The following is a 21,878-nucleotide window of genomic DNA, read 5'->3' as shown; positions in this document are numbered from 1 at the left end:
TAGTCCCTATAGTAGAATAGGCTGAAATTCAGAAAAGACCTCATACAGGAGATAGAGTGTGACCTAAGCTCTGCAGAAAATTAGGTTTTCTAAGAGGGAGAAGTAAGGAGAGAAGGCAAGGAAGGTATGGAGGGAAAGCTTCTACAAAGGCCAAGATGGTATTGTGTAAGAGGTAAAGCAAGAGAACAAAATTAGCTGGATCTTTGTATGGGAAGGAATATCATGAATATAAGGCTAGAAAGGAGCAGAAATGTAAAAAAAAGTAAATGCAAAAGGATTTTCTTTTTTCATTTTAAAGGAAAACAGTATGTTACTGATGTTTATAAAGCAGGGAAGTGCTATGGTCAGGATCACTTTAGCAACTACATAAAACATCAATTGAAGAGGGGAGAGATCTGAGGAAGAAAAACCAATCAGAAGACTTTTGCAGTAGTCCAGGTACATGATGATGATGTCTGAGCAGTATTGTTGTATGAAAAGGAAAAAGAAGATGTGAGAGATGTTGTCAATAAGATAGCATGTGTGGAAAGTGAGAAGCTGAAAATGACAAAATAAAACTATTGAAATGCTGGCATTTTAAACCTGTCATCCTCTATCCTTAATCCACAAATAAAATTATCTTCTTAAAACTCTTCATACAAATGCTGACTAATATTGTAATATAATTCTATAATTTGAAATGAAAGGTGAATCAAAACATTTTGGCTCAAATCAAGATCATCTGCTTTGGACTTCTATATTAATACCTTGAAAAATAATTTCATTAATTAATGTAACTAATTTTACATTTCATTTTTTAAAAAATGTAACTGTTCTAAGAGATTTACAGTAATTGGGTAATTTTATACTTAGAGATAAAAAAAACCAATATGAAACCAATCAGTTGGTAGGTATGGATTTTTTTTTTTAGTTTATCATTTTAAATTTCAGTATATAAAAACAAACACAAAAATAATTTCTTTTTGGATAATCTCGATAATTTCCTCATTTAAAGATAAATCATTAATTAGACATTGAGTTGCCTTTTCAAAGTTTCACTTTGAGTTGTTTAATATTATTTAAAAATCTCATCTGGAACATATATAGCATTACAATGAAACATTGCAGTGAACATATATAGTACTACAGTGAAAAATAATTGAATAAAGACATCTTTGAGTCTGTTTCAAATTTCATGGAAGTTTGAGGCTTGAAGATTCTATAATTCTGAGAAAGTAAAAGTTCTGAAAAGGCATGTCTGTAGTTATTTTCATGCATGTGTGTGTTCAGTCCAAATCAACTACCAAATGTAAGGAAATGCAAGCACTTTGGACTAATGCATATGTTATGAGAGTTGATAATATATAATTATTGTCCTAAATAAGTTACATTAGGGTTATGTCATCTCTTTAGGTTTTGGCATACTTTTTTAAACTATTATTTTTATCCCACAGTATACCCTTTTGGAAGGATGTATCCAAGTAACTTTATTCTAATAATTGTGGGGGCAATGACTAATTTCTACCTTCATTCAAGCTAGGAAATCTAACTATCTTTGGAATTATGTCACCACCTTAAAATATAAATGCCTTGAATGTAGGAATGTAGGAATTCTTTGAATTTGTATCCCCAGAACCCACCACAGTAGCTGGCAGTGGTGTAACAAATGCTTATTAAGTGACAGATTTAAACAAACAAACAAAACAATAACAACAACAACAAACTACTTGAATGGGTTATACAGTTGATCAAACTGATAAGCTATGTTAACATCTTGTAAACATAGCTCAAATAAGGACAGAAATTAGGACACTCAAGAAAATAGTATATTGCAGTTAGTGGACTAAACATTTCTATATCTGTACAGTTTTAGATCTCTGAAAGTCATAGTAATATAGTGGATAGAAAGCAAGACAGGATTCAAGTCTTTCCTTAGACATCCTAATTGTGTGATCCATGCCAAGTCAGTTCATTTCCTAGTGTCTTAGACAACTCTAAGACTATGAGTTGTAGAGATGGTGCCAACTTCCCATAGTAAAGGGAATTTCTCATCCAGAATTTCTAATCCTAATGAAACCACAAATTCAGTTCCTTTCCCTATGCTTTAGGCCTCTGATTATCTGCTAGCTAGATGAATTAGATTTTTATCTAAATAAAGGTTTCATCATTTTGCGATGAAAAATATCCAAAATACCACATATCTATATTTTAAAAGCATGTTAAACAGCTCTCTCTCTCTCTCTTTTTACTGCTGAATCTGTTCATGAGAAGTTACATTTGTCATTCAGGTTTTGGCATACTTTTTAAACTATTATTTTTATCCCACAGTATACACTTTTGTGAGGATGTAGCCAAGTAACTTTTTTCTAATAACTGTATGGGTAATGACTAGTTTCTAAATACTTTGAGCTTTACTAAGCCACAATTTTTAAAAAGTTTGTATTCCATGTTATTTTATTTTCAAAAGAATTCTTTACCTTGCTTTATGTGTCCTGACCCTGAAAAATATTTCATCAGCTCTGTAAACCAAAACATTCCATCAAATCAATAATCTCTATCAAGATACCCACTAATTAATAAATTTACTTATGTAATTATAACTAATATTACTAATTTTCCCCCAATGTACTAATTTTTTAAAATAAACTACATTTGCTGAATTTATTGGCTTATGCGAAGATTTAGTACTTTGGAGAAAGCACAGACTAGAATGCTTTCTTATTCATATATTGATGCAGAACAAATCTTACAACTTCAGGAAGACCCCATAACAACAGTGAAGAGTAATCTAGTTCAAACATCCAAATAGAATGCTCTCCTACTATGACAACTGGTCATAGGAAAATTTTTTTGAGCTAAAGCTATTTCTTATAAAAATAACTGTTTACTCTAGGGGAAGAACTATGATAGAAATAAGTATTATAGTACTTATTCTAAATTTTCACCCACTTCAGGAGGATTTACAGTTAGTTCTTGGGATTCTTTGTATTATTTACCTTTTTAATATAAAATAAATCTGTGTGTTTGTGAGCATAGACATGCATGAGCACATGCATGAAGATAAGCAGAATATATCTATGCAACAGGAATGCAGACACACATTTATATGCCTTAGTGAAACAGAGGCAAAATATTACATAAAGGGTCTCATACTGAGCAGAATACAAATACAGAATTTCCTGGTCAAAATACTGTGATGAACAAGCCATCAAAGAGCAAGGGCATGACTCCAAAAAGCCACAATGTACTAAACATGGTACTGAAAGCTGGAAGCAAAAAGTGTTTTTTGTGTGTTTTTCCCATAAAGGGTCAAAATTAAGGAGAATGATTCACTTTACCACTTTCTTGATCTCCCCACAGATCAGTAGTTTTACATGATTGATTTCACTCCCCTACTTGTTTTCCTTTTCTTAATATCTTCCATGAAGAGTGCCTAGAGAATCCGATGATCATATTACCTGATTACTTGGCTAAAGTAGCAATACCAAAGTAAAAATCCCAAACCATGAATAAAATATTGGAATTGGCACTTTAGGAGAAAAGGAAAAAGAAAAAGAGGAAGCTAATTAGATCTGATTCTCCATATGAGTGTCATGAGTTAGATTAATAGATTAAAAAGTAAAAGTTAATTTCAATCCTGTATTTAATGTTTTGCTAGTTGAAAAGAAAAATAAAAGAACTTTCCCTAAAATATTTAATTTATACACATAAATTTGAAGAAGAAATAATTCTGCTTAAAACTGTTCACTAAGATGATATTAATTCATAATTACTAAATTATAAATGAATGTTTCTTATTGCCCCTACCCTAAGTAAATCTCACAATAAAAATATCAAAATGCATTTAGAGTCTTAGATAGAAACAGAAAAGTAGTGGCTTGGTAGAATTATTATTTTAGGTTATGATAAATAAAATAAAATGAAAAATGTCACTTCTATATTTTCAGGCTGACTTTGAAAAAAAATTCTAACCAGAACTTTAATTGTTGGGAAAGTTGCAAAGATCATTACTAGTGGTACCAATTAACTATAAAGTAACAGATGATCTAGTCTGTTACCTAACAAATATTTAAGACTACAATTAAAGTATCTTCAGATCAATGGGAATAATCTTATTATTATTGTGAATCTGCATAATTCAAATTTGTTATAATTTGAAAATAACTTTCAAGTATGTTTATTAGAACACTAATGATTAATATGCTGTGTTTAAACTAGTTAGCAATTTTTTTTTATAATAAGAGACTGAAGAAATTAAGCAAGCTATAAGAAATAAATTACCGAGAGATTCTGTTAAAAATTATGATGGCTACAATATAAATAACCTCAACCTCATAATGCTAAAGAAAGGAAAAGATTAACTGTTAAACTAGATATTCATGTTAAAATCTGAAAACCCTTTTTAGTTTCAACCTTTGTTGAAAATGCTTCTAAAATGTATTTAGTGTCTTGGTAAATTAACTGAATGGAAGACAAGTACTGAGATGTACTCTTAAGCTATCATGTCAGAGGTTATGCATCCAAATCAATGGCTATCTTTCAAAAGAGTCCACCTAACAGACTATACTTATTCTAATGATGCCATCGCTATTCAAGATATTTTTCTAATTATTCTCTTGAATTCTCTTCTGAATCAGTTCATACATCATACAAAAAAATCCAACCTCTTTACTTTATCAATATAGAGTGCTTTTGAGTCAGAATGGTACTTTTGAGTTGAGCTATCTGCCTTATTCACTTGAATTAGCACCAAATCACTTTAAAATAAAATCTATTCTGAAAGGACAAAAATGTGCTGGCACTGAAGATGTCCAAAATAATCTGCCATTCATTCTAAAGGCAATTCACTTTTTAAAATGTTTTGAGGTTATAAAATGAGTGGTTTTTTTTTTTTTGTGGTAGCAATATTCATTTCAGAGTATATGAGTGTGTGTGTATATATATGTATATATATACATATATATACACACATACATATACATATATATACACACATATATATATATAGTACATATATTTGTGTATATACATAACTATTCTGGTATATCTATTTATTTTAAAATCTGTTACATTATTTTATAATTATATCTCAGACTTTAATATTTTTTTGACCCTGAGGATCTTATCTATTGATCATTCTGAGTATGACTATTGACTATTCATTACTGTAAATATATAGGAGATAGGAGACTGGGTTGAGTGGCAACTGACCCTGAGTGAGATAAGGCTTTGAAATACAGCAAACTTGCCATTCTTTAAATATTTCAGGCTTTTCCTTGCTTCTTGTGCCTTTGCTGACATTATTATTTCTATTTGGTAACCTTCCTTTTTTGCTTGTCATATCCTGTACATTTTTCCCTAGTTCAAATATTACTACCTCTATAACCCCATTCCCTGATCATTCCAGGAAGGCTTTACCTTTTTCCTCTCTGCATACCTATAACAGTGTCTGTGGTTACAATGTATTACATATTTATATGCGATGCACACTATTCTCTCTCATAAATGACAAACTCCTTAAAGATAGTAACTGTCTCTTATTCTTCCTTAGATCTATATAGGACTATATAGGACCTATAGTCTATATAGGACTTGGTACACCACTCCACATACAGCAGCCAATGTATGGTGAAGTGGACTCAATGTCACTTTCTTTTGGTGTGGTTCATCTTTCTCCTAAAAATGTAGGGCAGTAGAGAGAGCACTGGGCCTGGAATCAGAAAGGCCTGCTGAGATCACAACCACAGCTTCCCTCAGTTTTGTCATCAATAATTATAACACCTATCTTAACAGGGTTTTTTAAGGATACGATGAGATAATATTTGTAATGTATCTTGCAAACTTTAAAACTTTATCTAGATAAAGGCCAAATATATCATTATTATTGCTATTATTACCATTATTGAGACTATAAATTCCTGTAACTTTTTTTCACCTTAACTTAATGTTATCTATTGCTATGTTTCCAAACTTACAATATTTTGGTGAGAGTACAAGAGTAGTAACCCTCATTTGCATTTTTTACCATGATTTCATTTGTATAATCACTTTTAATTCTGGTAAAGGACAGATGATACTAAAATTATGAATGCACTTCTGGTTTATTCATGACTACAGAAATTAAACCTTTTAGTTCTTTCTTATTTCCCTAAGATTGAAAGGGTTTATATATTTATTTGAAAGGCTTTCACCTACTCCCTTTATTGAAACCTCCTGAGCCATAATCCATTCCTCCCACCTGGTAAATATTTCCCTTGCTACCATCAAGATCAGAAATTATTTTGATATGGCAACATCTGCTGTCAGTCAAACGAAATTAGAAATAATAGTGTCTCTTCATACTTCTGAGGTTCTCAAACTCAAGCACCATAATTATCAAAAAGCACAGGTTACTGAGAGACAGCACAATATTGTGTTAATACTGAGCCAGAGAGCTGGAAGACATGATTAAGTCCCAGCTCTGCTGTTTACTAGTTTTATGAACATGAACAAATTGTTTTACCCCTCTGAGCATCATTTTTCTTATTAATAAGATGAGGGTGAAAATAATTGCATTATATACCTCACCAAGTTATTATGAGGCAAGAGTCTGATAAATCTGAAAGCTCTACATAAACAATGAATTATTATCATCCATCTTTTAGTATGGATAGCAGAAGTCAGTTCTAGACAGCTATTGCAGATTATAGACAGACTACAGGACTACATGTATAGTTATTTACATAGCAACTTATTCTTGGACTCTAGTGATGCAGAGTTCTACTATACAGAATAAATTGTGAAAACCCAGGCCAACAATAAGCACAGTGAGTTAAACTGAAGACTTTTGAAAGCTTTCTTTGTGTTTTCCAAAGATGGGATTAATATAGGCAAAGTATTAGTCAACAAGTCAAAGTAACTCTCATAGCAAACTCATATGTGTAGTGCTCACTAATTTTCAATTCAAAAAACATTTATTAAATGTCCACTATGTTCTAAGCTGTAATATTTTTGATGTTCCAAAAGTACCTAATTTATTTCAACAGTTCATTTTACATATGTGTGGAATGTGGCTTTTTACAATTGGTAAGAAAAATTTAAACTTGACACAAGTAAAACAATTTAGAGAAGATTCTGTTTAAAGAAAAAAAAAATCTTTTACCAGGGATACTTCCCTGTCCTTTCTGCTACCTTGGTCTAAAGAATGCATATAGTTCCAGCGATAAGAAAGGGGAGAAAAAGAATAAGCATTTATATACTGACTAAAATACTAGCACTGTGCTAAGTGCTTTAATGCTTTAATGCCTAGCTGGCAATTGTGTTCTACCACTGATTGTCAGGGTAGCTTATGGCAGACAGGAACTGCAGAAGATTTAAAAATATATAAAATTATTCCCTCCTATGCAAATGCCTATGAACTAAATTTATATCTTAAACTCTCCACTAGCAAATCAGTTCATCTATCCACGGCAAGGTAAAATGTGTTTAGAAAGATGCAAACATCATGTTAGTCCTTTGCCATGTGAACTCTTAGCATACTATACTGTATTAAGCACAATGAAAATTGAATTCCAAGCTTCTTTTTTATGATTTACTGTTCAGATTCCATGGCTGGAAGTCAAAACCAAGATTACTTTCTGCTTGTCAACAATATAGTACTAGCAGAGTACTAAAAAAGTTGGGTTGCCCATTCACCATTTCTACCCCTGAATAAAAAGGCAAGAGAATAGTTGTCAGGTAATATAAGCATCAGATGCCATAGGCAGTCATCAGGTTTTCTTTCAGCTGCTTACCAGTGTGGCTCCTTTTATGTACCATAAGCACATTGGGCCCAATGCAAACCATGCCACAGACGTCACATTTCAGTTTACCATTCGGAAGCCGGATTCCTCCCTCGCCCTGAAGCTCCTGGACTTTTCTGTTGTCAGTCACATCATTGCTCTCAATAATGGGTTCTTCTAGGCTGCTACCTTCATCATGGCCCCTGAGGTCTGCTTCCCGACTCAGGGGTTTCCTGTCAGACTCTTCATCACTTTGCATTTCTAGCTTTACTGAATTTGCTGTGATTTAAAAGAGAACAACAAGAAAAAATAACCATTAAAATATTAAAAAATATATGCATTATAAAGACAGATTTTAGTAGGTTTTTCTCAGTTCTCATACTTTTTGACTTCTCTGAAGCATCTGAACCATCTTATCTAAATATTTGTGATTATAGCTATAGCTATAGATATAGATATAGATATAGATATAGATATAGATATAGATATAGATATATATCCTCTCCCCTTAGCTTCTGGTCCACTTTATGAATTGCCTATTAAATATTTCCAAGTGGATACTACATAAGCATCTCAAATTCAACATGTCCAAAACAGAATCCACTATCTTTCTTTTCAAATATTCCCCTCTTCTAATTTTTCTTATTTTTGTTGAGGGCTTCAATTTGCAACCTTGGTATTATCTTCACCTTCTCATTTTCACCCAACCCACATATCCAAATAATTGTCATATCTTGACGTTTTTACCTTTCACAGTGATTCTTTTGCATCACTCACAAAGACACTATCTTATTCCATCCCTTCATCACCTCTCATCTTTACTATTGCAATAGTCTCCTACTTGGTCTTTCTCTCTCAAGTCTCATACACCACATGTTTGTCAAAGTAAATTTCCTTAAGTGCAATTCTAAGCATGTCATCTTCTCCAGAAATTCCATGGGTTTACTATGGTCTCCAGGAGGATAAAATCTAAATTACTCTGTTTAGCTTTTAAAGCCCCTTATAAATTATCCCTAACCTTTCTAGTCTCCTTATACATTACATTCCTTCCTTCACTTAAGTCTAGTCAAACTAGTCTTCTCACTATTCCTCAAACATGGCATTATATTTCCAGTCTCCTTGGCAATAAAACTTCCCCTTGTTTCTCATTCCTTGAATACATTCACTGTTTACTTCTGCCTCATGTAATTCCTTATTTCTTTCAAGACTCAGCTCAATCCCTAATTTTTTGTGAAGCTTTGTCTGACTCATTCCCCAATTGTTAATGGCCTACCTTCCTAAAATGACTGTTATCTACTACTTTTATTCATTTTATACTCATGAAAGTTTTATGTGTTTCCTTTGATAAAATATAAATTCCCTCAGAGCTGTTTCTCTTGGTCATCTTCAGAGTCTATCAAAGTTGTCTGGCACATAGTAGGCACTTAATAAATGCTAGGATAAGTAGGTGGCAAAGTGGATAAAGTATCAGGCCTGAAGTCAAAAGACAGATCTTCCTCAGTTCAAACCTGACTTTAGACACTTATTAAATATGTGACCCTTGGCAAGTTTATTAATCTAGTTTGCCTCATGTCCTCATGTGTAAAATGAGCTACAGAAGAAAATGGCAAACTACTATAGCATCTTTGCCAAGAAAACCTCAAATGGGATTGCAAAGAGTTGAACAGGACTGAAATGACCAAACAAAATAAATGTTTGCTGGTTGAATGATTTCATTATGCTATATAATATACATCTAACTACAAATAAAGATAATTTTAAATGATCAAGAAGAGTAATTGAGGCATTCTACACAAAAGGATTCCAAACATCAAATTATTCAATCATGTTATTAACTATGAAACCGTGTCCAAGTTACTGAGGATATTTGGCTTACAGTTTGCTTCTGTATTAAATGAGGCTAGTTGCATTAGATGAGCTTCAATGTCTTTTCTTAATTCCAATTTCCTGTGTTTATAAACATGACCCACTGAAATAAATTTACTTTTACATCACTTTTTTTAAAGAAATGCTAGCATTACTTCTTTAGCTTCTCCTTTAGGAGCCTGAGGTTAAGAGAAATTAAATGATTTGATTGAGTTTATACAGCAAATTTATGGACCAAGACAAGATTAAATTACTAGTCTGTTGCTTCATCTACTGAGCCATGTTGCATCTAGGTGAACAATGATATTATATATACATAACACAAGTTCTGTCTTAAACTAGAGTACTTGTGTAAACATGCTTCAAAAACTGAGATGAAGAGACTATTGTGAATGTTGATATTCTGGCCAAAAAAAAATTCCTTATACATATGAAGACACTATGTCAAATGAGGAGCTCAAAAGTAAGAGTAAACAAATAAAGCTGAGAAGGGCTAATTTGCTCTGCAGATCATATCAAACATCAGTTAGATGAATTTCTTCTTTGCTATGCATCAAAAATTACTTACTATATGGAACATATTATTACCATGCAAAGTATTCCAATCTTTCCCATCTGTGCATCAGAATTCAGTGAATGACAAGAAGAGCAGAGCATACATGCACACACTTGTGATAGTTAAGAAACCTAATGCTTTCTGTTTGCTGTTCTTGGATCATCCCACAGAAAAAAAATGGAATTTTGTTAGTATAGCTCTAATTCTGGATTGCTGACAGAGTCTTTTCACAAGACAGAGATAGGGCAAAAAGCATGGCACAATGATCTTGACAATGACTTAAGAATTCAGATCAAGGTAACTAGGTAAAAAGTAAACTATTTTATCCTTTTGGAATAAGATGAAATGTTTTTCCCTCAAAAGGAATGAGTTCTTTTTTTATACAATTCTCATGGAGAAATTAAAAGCACTGAATATTCTCACTACTATAAGTACTTAATACTTAATCCCTCCCTGATTTCTTTCTGTCCCCTTTTAAATTTTAGAATATCTATGATCTTTTGTTCTTAAACAAGTACAAAATCAAGTTATGGCATTTTTTTCTCTTTAGAATCTGCAGGATTTGGCAATTACATGTTTTTGTTTCTATTCTTGTTTTCATCTCACTATTAATATCTGAACATATTCTCATAAACTAACCCATCTCAGTGAGCCTACCTTTCCAACAAAGAAAAAAAAAAACAGAAGGAACGGACACAATGTACATTCTGTATCCATATATCCTTATTCCTCAAGCAAAATAAGAGGATACATTTGCTCTTGATTTCTCTCCAATTTTTTTTAGTTTCTGTCTTTTATTTACACTTCATAGAGATGCTATTACCTTGTTGGCATGCAGCACTCCATACCTAACTTCTCTTACAGTTCCAATATGTATATCATCATTGCTTGTATTTATATAGCTCTTTATGATTTGCAAAACACTTTATATTATATAACTTAAGCTCTATAAGAACCCTATGAGACAGGTGCTATTGTCATTGTTATTGTGATTATTGCTGTTGTTGTTTGTCCTTCATTCTTGAAGAAGACCATGACATCAGGGAGATGACGCCATGATATGTGAGTTGGATTTATGTGAGGGAGGACTGGGCAAGGTCGCCTGCCTCACTTTCCCCTCCAGAGTCATCTGGGTCCAGTGGCAAGATATTGATCAAGAGAAAATGTGCTATTATTTTTACTGATGTTTACTGATTTGAAACTGATGGTCACAGAGTTTAATTGACTTGATCAGGTTCACATGTTTAATGAGTTAAGGCAGGATTCAAATCCAGATTTTCGCAAATCCAAATTGAGGGTTCTGTCTACCATGCCACATTGTGATGTTACTTTGACCACAGTGTGCCTTCATCATTTAGCATTGCCATGCAGGTGAAACAAATACTCTTGCCTACAGATCTGAAGGTTTTTTTCTAGATGCCTCTCATCTTCTACTTTAATTCCAGTTATGATGTCTACCTAAGCTGGGCAAACTCATGCCATTCTTAGTGCATGTTCTCTCCACCCTGCCCCACCTATGAGCTTATATTCAGGCTGTCTTCCTCTCTGGAATCACCTGCTCCACACCCTTCCCTCAACAAACAGTCTCCCTCCCACAGATTAGGACACAATTTAAAACCATTCTCCTTTGTAAGAAATTTCTTAATTAATGCAGAACACCACTGGCCACCCAAAGTAATCCAGAGCCTCAAGTAGAACATTAGTGTAAAATAAACATTAAAGCAGTACATAGGGACATATTTTCAAAGAAACATCATCCAATTTCTAGGAGCAAAATAGCTTGCAATTTTATTTTAAATATTGCCCTATAGAAGAACACCTCCACAAAGTGATAGAATTTATTTTCCTGCACTAATTGATAGGTGAATATGCTACATATTCCTCTACAGAAATACTCAAATACTCAATACTCAAAGGGTCTCTAGTTCTTTCTTTCTTCCCTCACATAGTGGAGAAAGAAAACAATATTTATAATTAAGAAAGTTGAAACCTAAATAGGGGAAAGGGTCATTAGATTATTAATATTGAAGATAATATATTTTACTTAAATTTTAAGAAATAGTATACTAATAAAATCTGTGTCCTAGTGCTGCAACATTAAATCATTATCTTTTTCCTGATGAAAAGATAATAATAGGGCCTACAAACAAGATATCAAACATGGGTAAGGTGATTTTTCTCATTAACAGTTGTTGAAATATAACTTGTACATCAAGCCATAGATGGAAGCAATGCATATGTACAACACAGTGAAGAAACTTCAAGAATTAGAAAAACTATCATGTGTTATCACTAAAGTACCAAAAAATTACATATGTAATTTTATACATAAAATGTAGTTTAAAACATTTTTTTTTATTTCTAAGACATATAGAAAGAAGAAAAGCAAGGAATGACATTAAGAGCCTACTGTGTCTGAAGAATTATGTTTAGTATTTTCTAAATTTCATCAACTGATCATCACAGATAGTACTATTGGCAGATAGGTACTGGATATCTTAGAATCAACCAGAGTCAGAATAAGCAAAAGTCTTTATTCTTGGTCTTTTGGGGTCTCAGAGGATTAGATCTAGGAATTTCCACACCTCCTTCCTCTCTCTCCACCAACCAAGAATGATCCTGCTTCTCCTACTCCACCCTCTGATCTCCCCTTCCCTTCTTTGTCCACAGATCTAGCCAGCACAGAGTTGAGTAGGGTCATCCTCCATGCATAAGTTAATAGAGAATTGTACAATTGGTATTTAGCCTTAAGTGCTAACTTATCTTGCATTAAGTGCATCTGCTCAGTTCTAGCCCTTTACAAGGTACTATTATTATCCCCATTTTACAGTTGAGATAAATGAGGCAGAAAAAGATTAAAGTAATTAGCCCATAGAGTTTATAAGTCTGACTTGGGATTTTAATACAGATCTTTCTAATCCCAGGTCCAATATTTTACCCATTAGCACTATTAGCTACCCACCTAGACAGTGACCTACACAATAAAAATATATATGTATGTGTCTGTCTAAGAAGCCTAATCTACAGACAGAAGACCATTTTAAAATGTGCTAACATATCTTAAATTTACTTTTTAGCCCTCCAAACCAGTTTTTAAAAACTTAGCAAAGAAGCCTGAAGAAAATGTCGATAGAACATTGAAAGTTAATTTTGATCTTTATGGATTATTGATTAAATCTTAAAATTATAATTTTACTCAATTTTATTTTTCTGCTTTCAAATTTTTTTTCTTTTTGTTATGCTCATTATTATTAATTTTATTTTAAAGCTCAGAATAAAGTTTCCATTGTCAATGGAGTGGGCCTACATTCCAATCTACTGATGGGTAAAATCCAGGTATAATTAAGTTAATCTTACATGAATACACACACATATTTTCTATTATGAAGAATATTTCCTTGATAAGTTGATCAATTTATTATTATTATTATTATTATTATTTTATTATCATTATAGTATCAAAAATGCAGAGTTGGAGTTCCTGCAGTGAAAGGAAAGAAGTGAAATTCTGGTGCATTTGTGGAGGATAAAACACGTTATCATTAAATAATAAAAATTGAAAAGCTCATTTTGATTAAAATTATTAACTCTGACAAAAATATAAACAAAAACTTATTCATTATTAAGTGTTTATTATGTGTCCAGCATTAAACCTAATGTGAATGTAAATATAAATAAAAAGCAAAAAGAGTGCCTGCTCTCACAGAGTTTTATATTTTAATAAAGAAACATATAGGCAGACTCAAGGGAATCATTTTGTTTGGAAAGTCATAGAATTGGATAATGAGCATTAGGGGAATAGGGTAACACAAATCTTTGTAAAAACAATAACAAAACTGAATGGACTGGAGGAAAGAGTACAAGCATGGTAACTATTCAGAAGACATTTAAATAATAAAATTAAGGCCTAGTATATATGGAGTGGGAAAACAGAGGCAACACCAATTAGGATTTCTTAGTCCAATGGACATTATTAGTTCTGGGCCGGGATGAAAGAATTAAGTCCTCTATGTTTTTGGGGAGAAGCTGTTATGAAGTTTTAGATGTGAGGTAAATTTCAATGGCCATCTATCTATCTCTACAGTGGGTAGATAGAGTGAGCGAGGGAAGAAGGAAAAAAAGAAATTTACATGAGAACTTTATTGTATATATTAAAGGAAGAACAAATTATACATAGTAGATTTGAAGTTTCATGTGCAATCATTTTTTTATTATACTATGTTATCTAAATGTTTGTTTTATCTATAGACTAAAAGTAAAATAATTTTAAAAAACAGTTAAAAATTGAGATGCTTCTTATGGAAATTGGCATTTGCTTCATTTTATTTTTATCAAATTTGTACAGATATCAATGATAAAAGAGCCACAGTATGTCTAACATGATGCTTCTTAGAGAGGTGAACATGAGATAGAAAACTGTTCAACACAAATAAAGGAAGCTACTTCAAAAGATTACATCTAGATGTGTGCATTGGCCATTGGACTTCTCGACTCTCAAAGATACTAAAATGACACAAATTATCTCCAATTTTCCTATAGGTAGAAGATGGATAAAGGCACACAAAGAAAGTCATCTCAAAAAAGCCAGACTTCTAATTTAATGTTATCAATCTTCCAGTTAGCATAATTTGTATTATATATATATATATATATATATATATGTGTGTGTGTGTGTGTGTGTGTGTATATATATATATATGTATATATATACATATATATACATATATATATACATATATACATATATATACATATATACATATATACATATATATATATATATATATATATATATATATATATATATATATATATATATATATATATATATATACTTCTGTCACTTTCAAAAATATCTGAAACATAAATATCTAATATTACCAGAAAAGGTCTATTCTATTTCAGAAAGCTAAGCAGCATAAAGGCAGGATTTAAACTCAGGTTCTTTTTAATTCAGAGACATCATCCAACTACTAGATGAGATTCTAAAGCAGTATTAATAAGGAGAAAAATAGGGGAACAAATAACTATATATTAAATTAGTACATTCATAATGACAGTGCCTCAGGAACCCAAGTTCTAGGTTTATATGGTTTGAGTTCAATACCAGAATTAGTCCTTCTTCTCAGTCTCAATTATAAGCTCTTTGATCTTTTTGCCAGGGTCATGAATTTCTTCTGGGAAATCTCTGATTATAACTGGAATACACATTTGTTTTTTAGCTCTCCACAAATGCAAGTAAAAGGTTCACTAGTTTCTTTGAAAGTGTTCAAAGAATGCCTAATGCAGAATAGTATATATTACACCCCATAGAAAATACCTAAAACATGGGGCATCTAAGTGGTACTAGGAATATGGCACCAGGTCTGGAGCCAGGGGGTCCTGAATTCAAATCAATCTCAGATACTTACTGACTATAGCCAACAAACTGTCAATACAATCTCTTCTTCATTTTGGGCAGGTTTCATCTTTTTTCTAGAAGCAAGACCCTGTACAATCCTCCAGATTCACTTTCAGATTTACCTCAATATTACCCTGTAATGTGAACTTTCCTTGGAAAGGAAACAAACTTGTGACTGCTATTCCCAACAGGTTTGCACCATCCAACTGGCCCCTCTGGAATATCTAGTACTTCCTGGCTTGGGTCTAAATTCACAACCAGATACAGGTTACTCTATATTACACTGACCAAGCTCTGAATTCTCACTCCATTCTGGGAAACCAAGTTGTGCTGGCGACTAAGGGAGAGGTAGGCTTATTCTGTAATCCTACCTCCTCTGAAAGACCTGTATCTATTGGATTGGACTCAAGGCTGAGTCCAAGATCCTCGTGTGCCTCCCTGTCCCCCATAATTTCATTGTTCTTGCTTGGTGTCTTACCTATAGGTTGAATTTCTGATCTTAGACTAGAAAGAAGCTCTCCTGTGGTTTCTTCTTTAATTGCCTTATTACTACTTGGTCTGGCAGACACTTTAGATCTTTGTTTGAATAGTTGTTGGGGAGGTGGAATAAACCACATTCTTCTACTCTGCCATTTTAGCTGTAGAGAGGGGAGAAAATCCTATTTCTTTTCTACCTATTTCCCTCCCACTCCAAAGGAGAAGAAAAACAAGATGCTTTTAAACAAATATGTAGTCAAATAAAACAAATTTCCATACTGGCTAGATCCACGAATGTATGATAAACCTATCTAGAAGAATAACTATTAAAAGCATACCATCTAACAAAAATAAATTTTCTAAGCATAGATTTTATTTTCTGTAAGTGCAATTCACTTTGAATTAGTGTTTACCCATTGCCTTCCTAACATGACAGGAGAAGATTTGAAAAAGTAAATTACATTGTGAAATGACCTCCTTAGTGAGGAGTATAAGTTATAGAATTTCTATAATCTTTAAAATCAATATGAAAATTCAGAAGATTAGTTTCAAGTATCCGTTTATCTGAGTTGCCCATACCACCATTAAATTAACCAGGGGTCATTTAGCCCAACACAAAAGTCAGTGCTGTCAGAAGGCAGCATGGACAAGAAAGAGAGGAAAGATTTTGTTATAAGATTGTGTTATTGGTTGTTGTCAAAGCTATACCAATCATTCCTATGCCTTCCTTTGTGCTTTTGAGGGTCACAGAGTGCAAGAGCTCCCTCAGAGATCAGGAATGCCAAGATTTGTTCTCTAAGGAATAGCCACAAGGGCTAAGGGATAAAGCAACAGGAGGTCAAGCATTTCCTTGGAGTTTTTTTTTTTTTTTTAAGTAAACCCTACTTATTAGTTACTAGAATTAAATAATTGTCCAGAATATTTAGGATTAATCAATTAGAAATTTATTATCAAGTTAAACTTGCCTTTGTAATAGCAAATAGAAGCAAAATATAAAACAACCATGACAAGTGGATTAACCCAAAATAATAATTAACAGACCATCTTGTTTTTATATTGAGCATCCAAAGGATAAGTGATGAGAGTAGGAAGAAGTATAATATAATCTCTGCTACTAATATAGTTGGAAGGATATATTGTGTAAAAATTATCATGAATAACACAAGATCATAGGATCACAGATTTTTAGAGCTGGAAGGGAGATTATGAAGTGACTGAGTCAAAGACTAATTTTATAGTGAAAAAAACTGAGGCACAAAGAGTTAATTCTGCCACAGTTAACTGACTTGCCTTGTATCACAGAGCTAATAATAGATCTGGGATAGGATTGGAATCCAAGTTCTGTACCCTAATCATCATACATGTCAATGGCAAGTTAAAAGCAAATGTTACATACAGTACATAAACAATACTTTACAGAAATTCAGGACAAAGAATTTTCAGAAGGAAAAATTGGAAAATATTTCCTAATAAGAAGAGGTGGTTCCTGGGCAGATTCATGAAGGATAACTATAATTTTACTTTCCTAAATGGCAGAAATGGGAAGTGGGAAAAACTCAATAGCAAAAGAATTGTAAGAACAAGGCCGATAATGCCCCCACATATATGTAGGAGATTGCTAGTGAGACCAAATTATCTGGATTAAATGAAGCTTAGCTACTAAATTTTTTTTTAATTTTTTTATTATATATATATATATATATATATATATTTTATAATATTATCCCTTGTATTCATTTTTCCAAATTACCCCCCCTCCCTCTATTCCCTCCCCCCGATGACAGGCAATCCCATACATTTTACATGTGTTACAATATAGTCTAGGTACAATACATGTGTGTGAATATCATTTTCTTGTTACACAATAAACATTAGAATCCGAAGGTACATGCAACCTGGGCAGACAGATATTAGTGCTAACAATTTACATTCACTTCCCAGTGTTTCTTCTCTGGGTGTAGCTACCTCTGTCCATCATTGATCAACTGGAAGTGAGTTGGATCTTCTTTATGTTGAAGATTTCCACTTCCATCAGAATACATCCTCATACAGTATTGTTGTTGAAGTGTACAGTGATCTTCTGGTTCTGCTCATTTCACTCAGCATCAGTTGATTTAAGTCTCTCCAGGCCTCTCTGTATTCCTCCTGCTGGTCATTTCTTACAGAGCAATAATATTCCATAACCTTCATATACCACAATTTACCCAACCATTCTCCAACTGATGGACATCCATTCATCTTCCAGTTTCTAGCTACAACAAAAAGAGCTGCCACAAACATTTTGGCACATATATGTCTCTTTCCGCTCTTTAGTATTTCTTTGGGATATAATCCCAGTAGTAGCGCTGCTGGATCAAAGGGTATGCACAGTTTGATAACTTTTTGGGCATTAGCTACTAAAATTTAAAAACAAAATATTATCAAGTTGGGAGGACATTTAAATAAAATCTGAAGAAGACAAATATGTAGGAAAAATCAAGTGTTCAGTATTTACCTATTAGGGTATGCCTGATGTAACAACTTCAGTTCAAGGAATAGTACTCCAAGATGGCATATCATGGATGATGGCATTAATTTTATTGGGGCTAATTAGAGTAACCTTATATACTGTTAAAGATTATGAATCTTTCTGAAACAAGGCTTTTCTTTTACATTGTTCGTGACAAAACCCATGTAAAAAATTGGGAAAGAAATACATTTGGGAGAGAGCTTGGGAGAAAATAAAAAACAAAAGCAAAGCAAAAGAAAGGAACAGTTATTCTGATGAGGAACATTCCTGAGTTACTTCATGAACTGTAGTGTTTTGAAGTGTTCAATTAATCCAAACTCCTAATTTTACAGATAAGAAAACAGACCCAAAGAAAGGGTAAAAATGACAATTAGACCTAAAATCCAGCTCTTCTGACTTAAAATTGCAGTGATGTCCATTTGGTCAAAGTCTTGAAGTGTAATATATATGACTACTGATATATGACTACAATAGATAACTTATTCCAAGAATAGACATAAAACCTACAAAATGAATGACACCAAATGGTGACACATTTCAGTGATAACATTATCATGTCACATAATTTGGACCATTATCCAACATAAAATCAAAATGTCTTTTGGTGATTGCAACAAATTGCCTTCAATCAAGTTATAATAAAGAGTTGTAAAGAAAAGAAAAAAAAAACTTTTGTAAACTTGTGCTCGTTGGAAAGTTCACTGCTGTAAACTTGTACTGAAGGGGAAGGAAAAAGGAAGAAAAAGGGATAAATATTTACATAGCACCTACTATGTTCCAGATACCCTTCTAACCACCTCTAAAAAACTAATATTTCATCTGACCTCACAAAACCCTACAAGGTATTAATATCATTATCTTATGGATAAGGAAAATGAAAGTCCTGTCCAAATCTTTGTCATCCCATATACTACAAAAATGAAACAGACAGAAATTAAATGAAAGCTAGTAAGTGTATGGAGCTAGATTTGAACTTAGATCTTCCTGACTCCAGGCTCAGCACTTTATGCAACATATCAATAGATACTTCACGAGAATGTTAAGTAAAAACTTACAAATAAGATATAATTTTGTGATAAGGAAATACTCTGCTTTGGGAGGCATACTCTACACCCTGCCATTAAGGTTTGTTGCTGTTTGCAAGGTTTCTACTCCACTAAAAGTTACTTCAGAAATAAAATTCTTTTTGAAATAAACTAGGAAATCTTAATGAGGCAACTTAAATATAAGGGATTATACCAAAATGAAAATTAATTTTCAGGAAAAAGAAAAATGCAAAGCAAGTGAATAACAATAAGAAGAAAGCGTTGCAGAAGGAAAGAAAAGAGAACAGAATATCTGTTCTTTACTTTGCTAATACTTATCTATAAGTAGTGTGGTGTCTAATGTTCTTTGATTATGATCATAGGGAACACCTACTTACTTACTAGAGTCAGAGCAACATTTTGGAGCAATTGATTTGAAAAGAAATTATAAATGTACTCAAAATGCTTACTATACTTCAAAATAAATATATTGACTTTCTCATGAGAATGAAAAGGAAAAAAAATGGTAATTAAAAAAAAAAACTTTTTTCCCCACATTTATTCTATGTCTGATGACATCTCAATTTTGGCTTCTGTCAAAGATAGGCCTTTGATTACTGCATCCTGTTTTACATATTTTTGGGTTTTTCATTAATTTCAATGTTCTCTGACTTATCTACCATCTATTTTCAAATTATTCATTAGAGCTAGGTCTTTGGAGGTCATTATTAGACTAAACATGTACATTATATACACATAACATTGTGTTAGATAAGTTAAAATATCAAATCAATTATTAAATTATTAGCTATGGTTCAAAGGCATTAATCAATCATCAAAGTATAGATTTGGTGGTTGAAATAGAGTTTACAGGCCATCTAGGTGGTAAGACTCTATGATCAGTATCTTTTAGAGACACTAAAGTGTCTCTTTTTTTCTTATTGTTTCAGATATTTTTGTGGTTCTCATTCATTGAGATTATTGACTTTATGGTAACTTTCCTTTAATTCCTTAGTATGTCCAAAATAAAATAGTACAAAATGGGGAAAAGTACTATACGTATTTGAGGAGGAATAGATTTCTGTCCTCTTTCTACCACTTATTAATTAAAAGGCTATGACAAATAGCAGAAACTAGGCATAGACCCACATTTAACACCACATACTAAGATAAGATCAAAATGGGTCCAAGATTTAGGCATAAAGAACGAAATCATAAATGAATTAGAGGAACCAGAGGATGGTTTACCCCTCAGACTTGTGGAGGAGGAAGGAATTTGTGTCCAAAGGAGAACTAGAGACCATTATTGATCACAAAATAGAAAATTTTGATTACACCAAATTAAAAAGTTTCTACACAAACAAAACTAATGCAAACAAGATTAGAAGGGAAGTAACAAATTGGGAAAACATTTTTACACTTAAAGGTTCTGATAAAGGCCTCATCTCCAAAATATACAGAGAATTGACTTTAATTTATAAGAAATCAAGCCATTCTCCAATTGATAAATGCTCAAAGGATATGAACAGACAATTTTCAGATGATGAAATTGAAACTATTTCCACTCATATGAAAGAGTGTTATAAATCACTATTGATCAGAGAAATGCAAATTAAGACAACTCTGAGGTATCATTACACACCTGTCAGATTGGCTAAGATGACAGGAACAAATAACGATGAATGTTGGAGGGGCTGTGGGAAAACTGAGACATTGATGCATTGTTGGTGGAGTTGTGAAAGAATCCAACCATTCTGGAGAGTAATCTGGAATTATGCCCAAAAAGTTATCAAAATGTGCATACCCTTTGACCCAGCAGTGCTACTACTGGGCTTAGATCCCAAGGAAATACTAAAAAAGGGAAAGGGACCTATATGTGCCAAAATGTTTATGGCAGCCCTTTTTGTGGTGGCTAGAAACTGGAAAATGAATGGATGTCCGTCAATTGGAGAATGGTTAGGTAAATTATGGTATATGAATGATATGGAATATTATTGTTCTGTAAGAAATGATCAACAGGAGGAATACAGAGAGGCTTGGAGAGACTTACATCAACTGATGCTGAGTGAAACGAGCAGAACTAGGAGATTATTATATACTTCAACAATGATACTGTATGAGGATGTATTCTGATGGAAGTGGATATCTTCAACATAATCCAATTCCAATTGATCAATGATGGACAGAATCAGCTACATCCAGAAAAGGAATACTGGGAAATGAGTATAAACTGTGAGCATTTTTTTTTGTTTTTCTTCCCAGATTATTTTTACTTTCCAAATACAATTCTTCCTTTGCAACAACA

At 32.7% G+C, this 21,878-nt stretch overlaps 1 protein-coding gene across 18 annotated transcripts in view; it reads right to left on the bottom strand.

Annotated features, from left to right (window-relative positions):
* IKZF2 (IKAROS family zinc finger 2) overlaps positions 1-21,878 on the bottom strand; it is a 187,524-nt gene that overhangs the window by 41,560 nt on the left and 124,086 nt on the right. For 14 of the 18 annotated variants that reach the window (XM_074298784.1, XM_074298775.1, XM_074298782.1 and 11 more), the window contains one exon: positions 7,752-8,018. In XM_074298784.1, coding sequence (XP_074154885.1) covers positions 7,752-8,018 — 267 coding nt within the window. The remainder of the gene's footprint in view (positions 1-7,751; positions 8,019-21,878) is intronic. The other 4 variants (XM_074298790.1, XM_074298791.1, XM_074298785.1 and 1 more) reach the window with 1 other exon arrangement.

Source organism: Sminthopsis crassicaudata, chromosome 3 (assembly GCF_048593235.1).
Source record: "Sminthopsis crassicaudata isolate SCR6 chromosome 3, ASM4859323v1, whole genome shotgun sequence".
Classification (NCBI taxonomy): Eukaryota; Metazoa; Chordata; class Mammalia; order Dasyuromorphia; family Dasyuridae; genus Sminthopsis; species Sminthopsis crassicaudata.
Note: the sequence above shows the minus strand (reverse complement) of the source record. Positions and strands in the feature narration are given on the sequence as shown.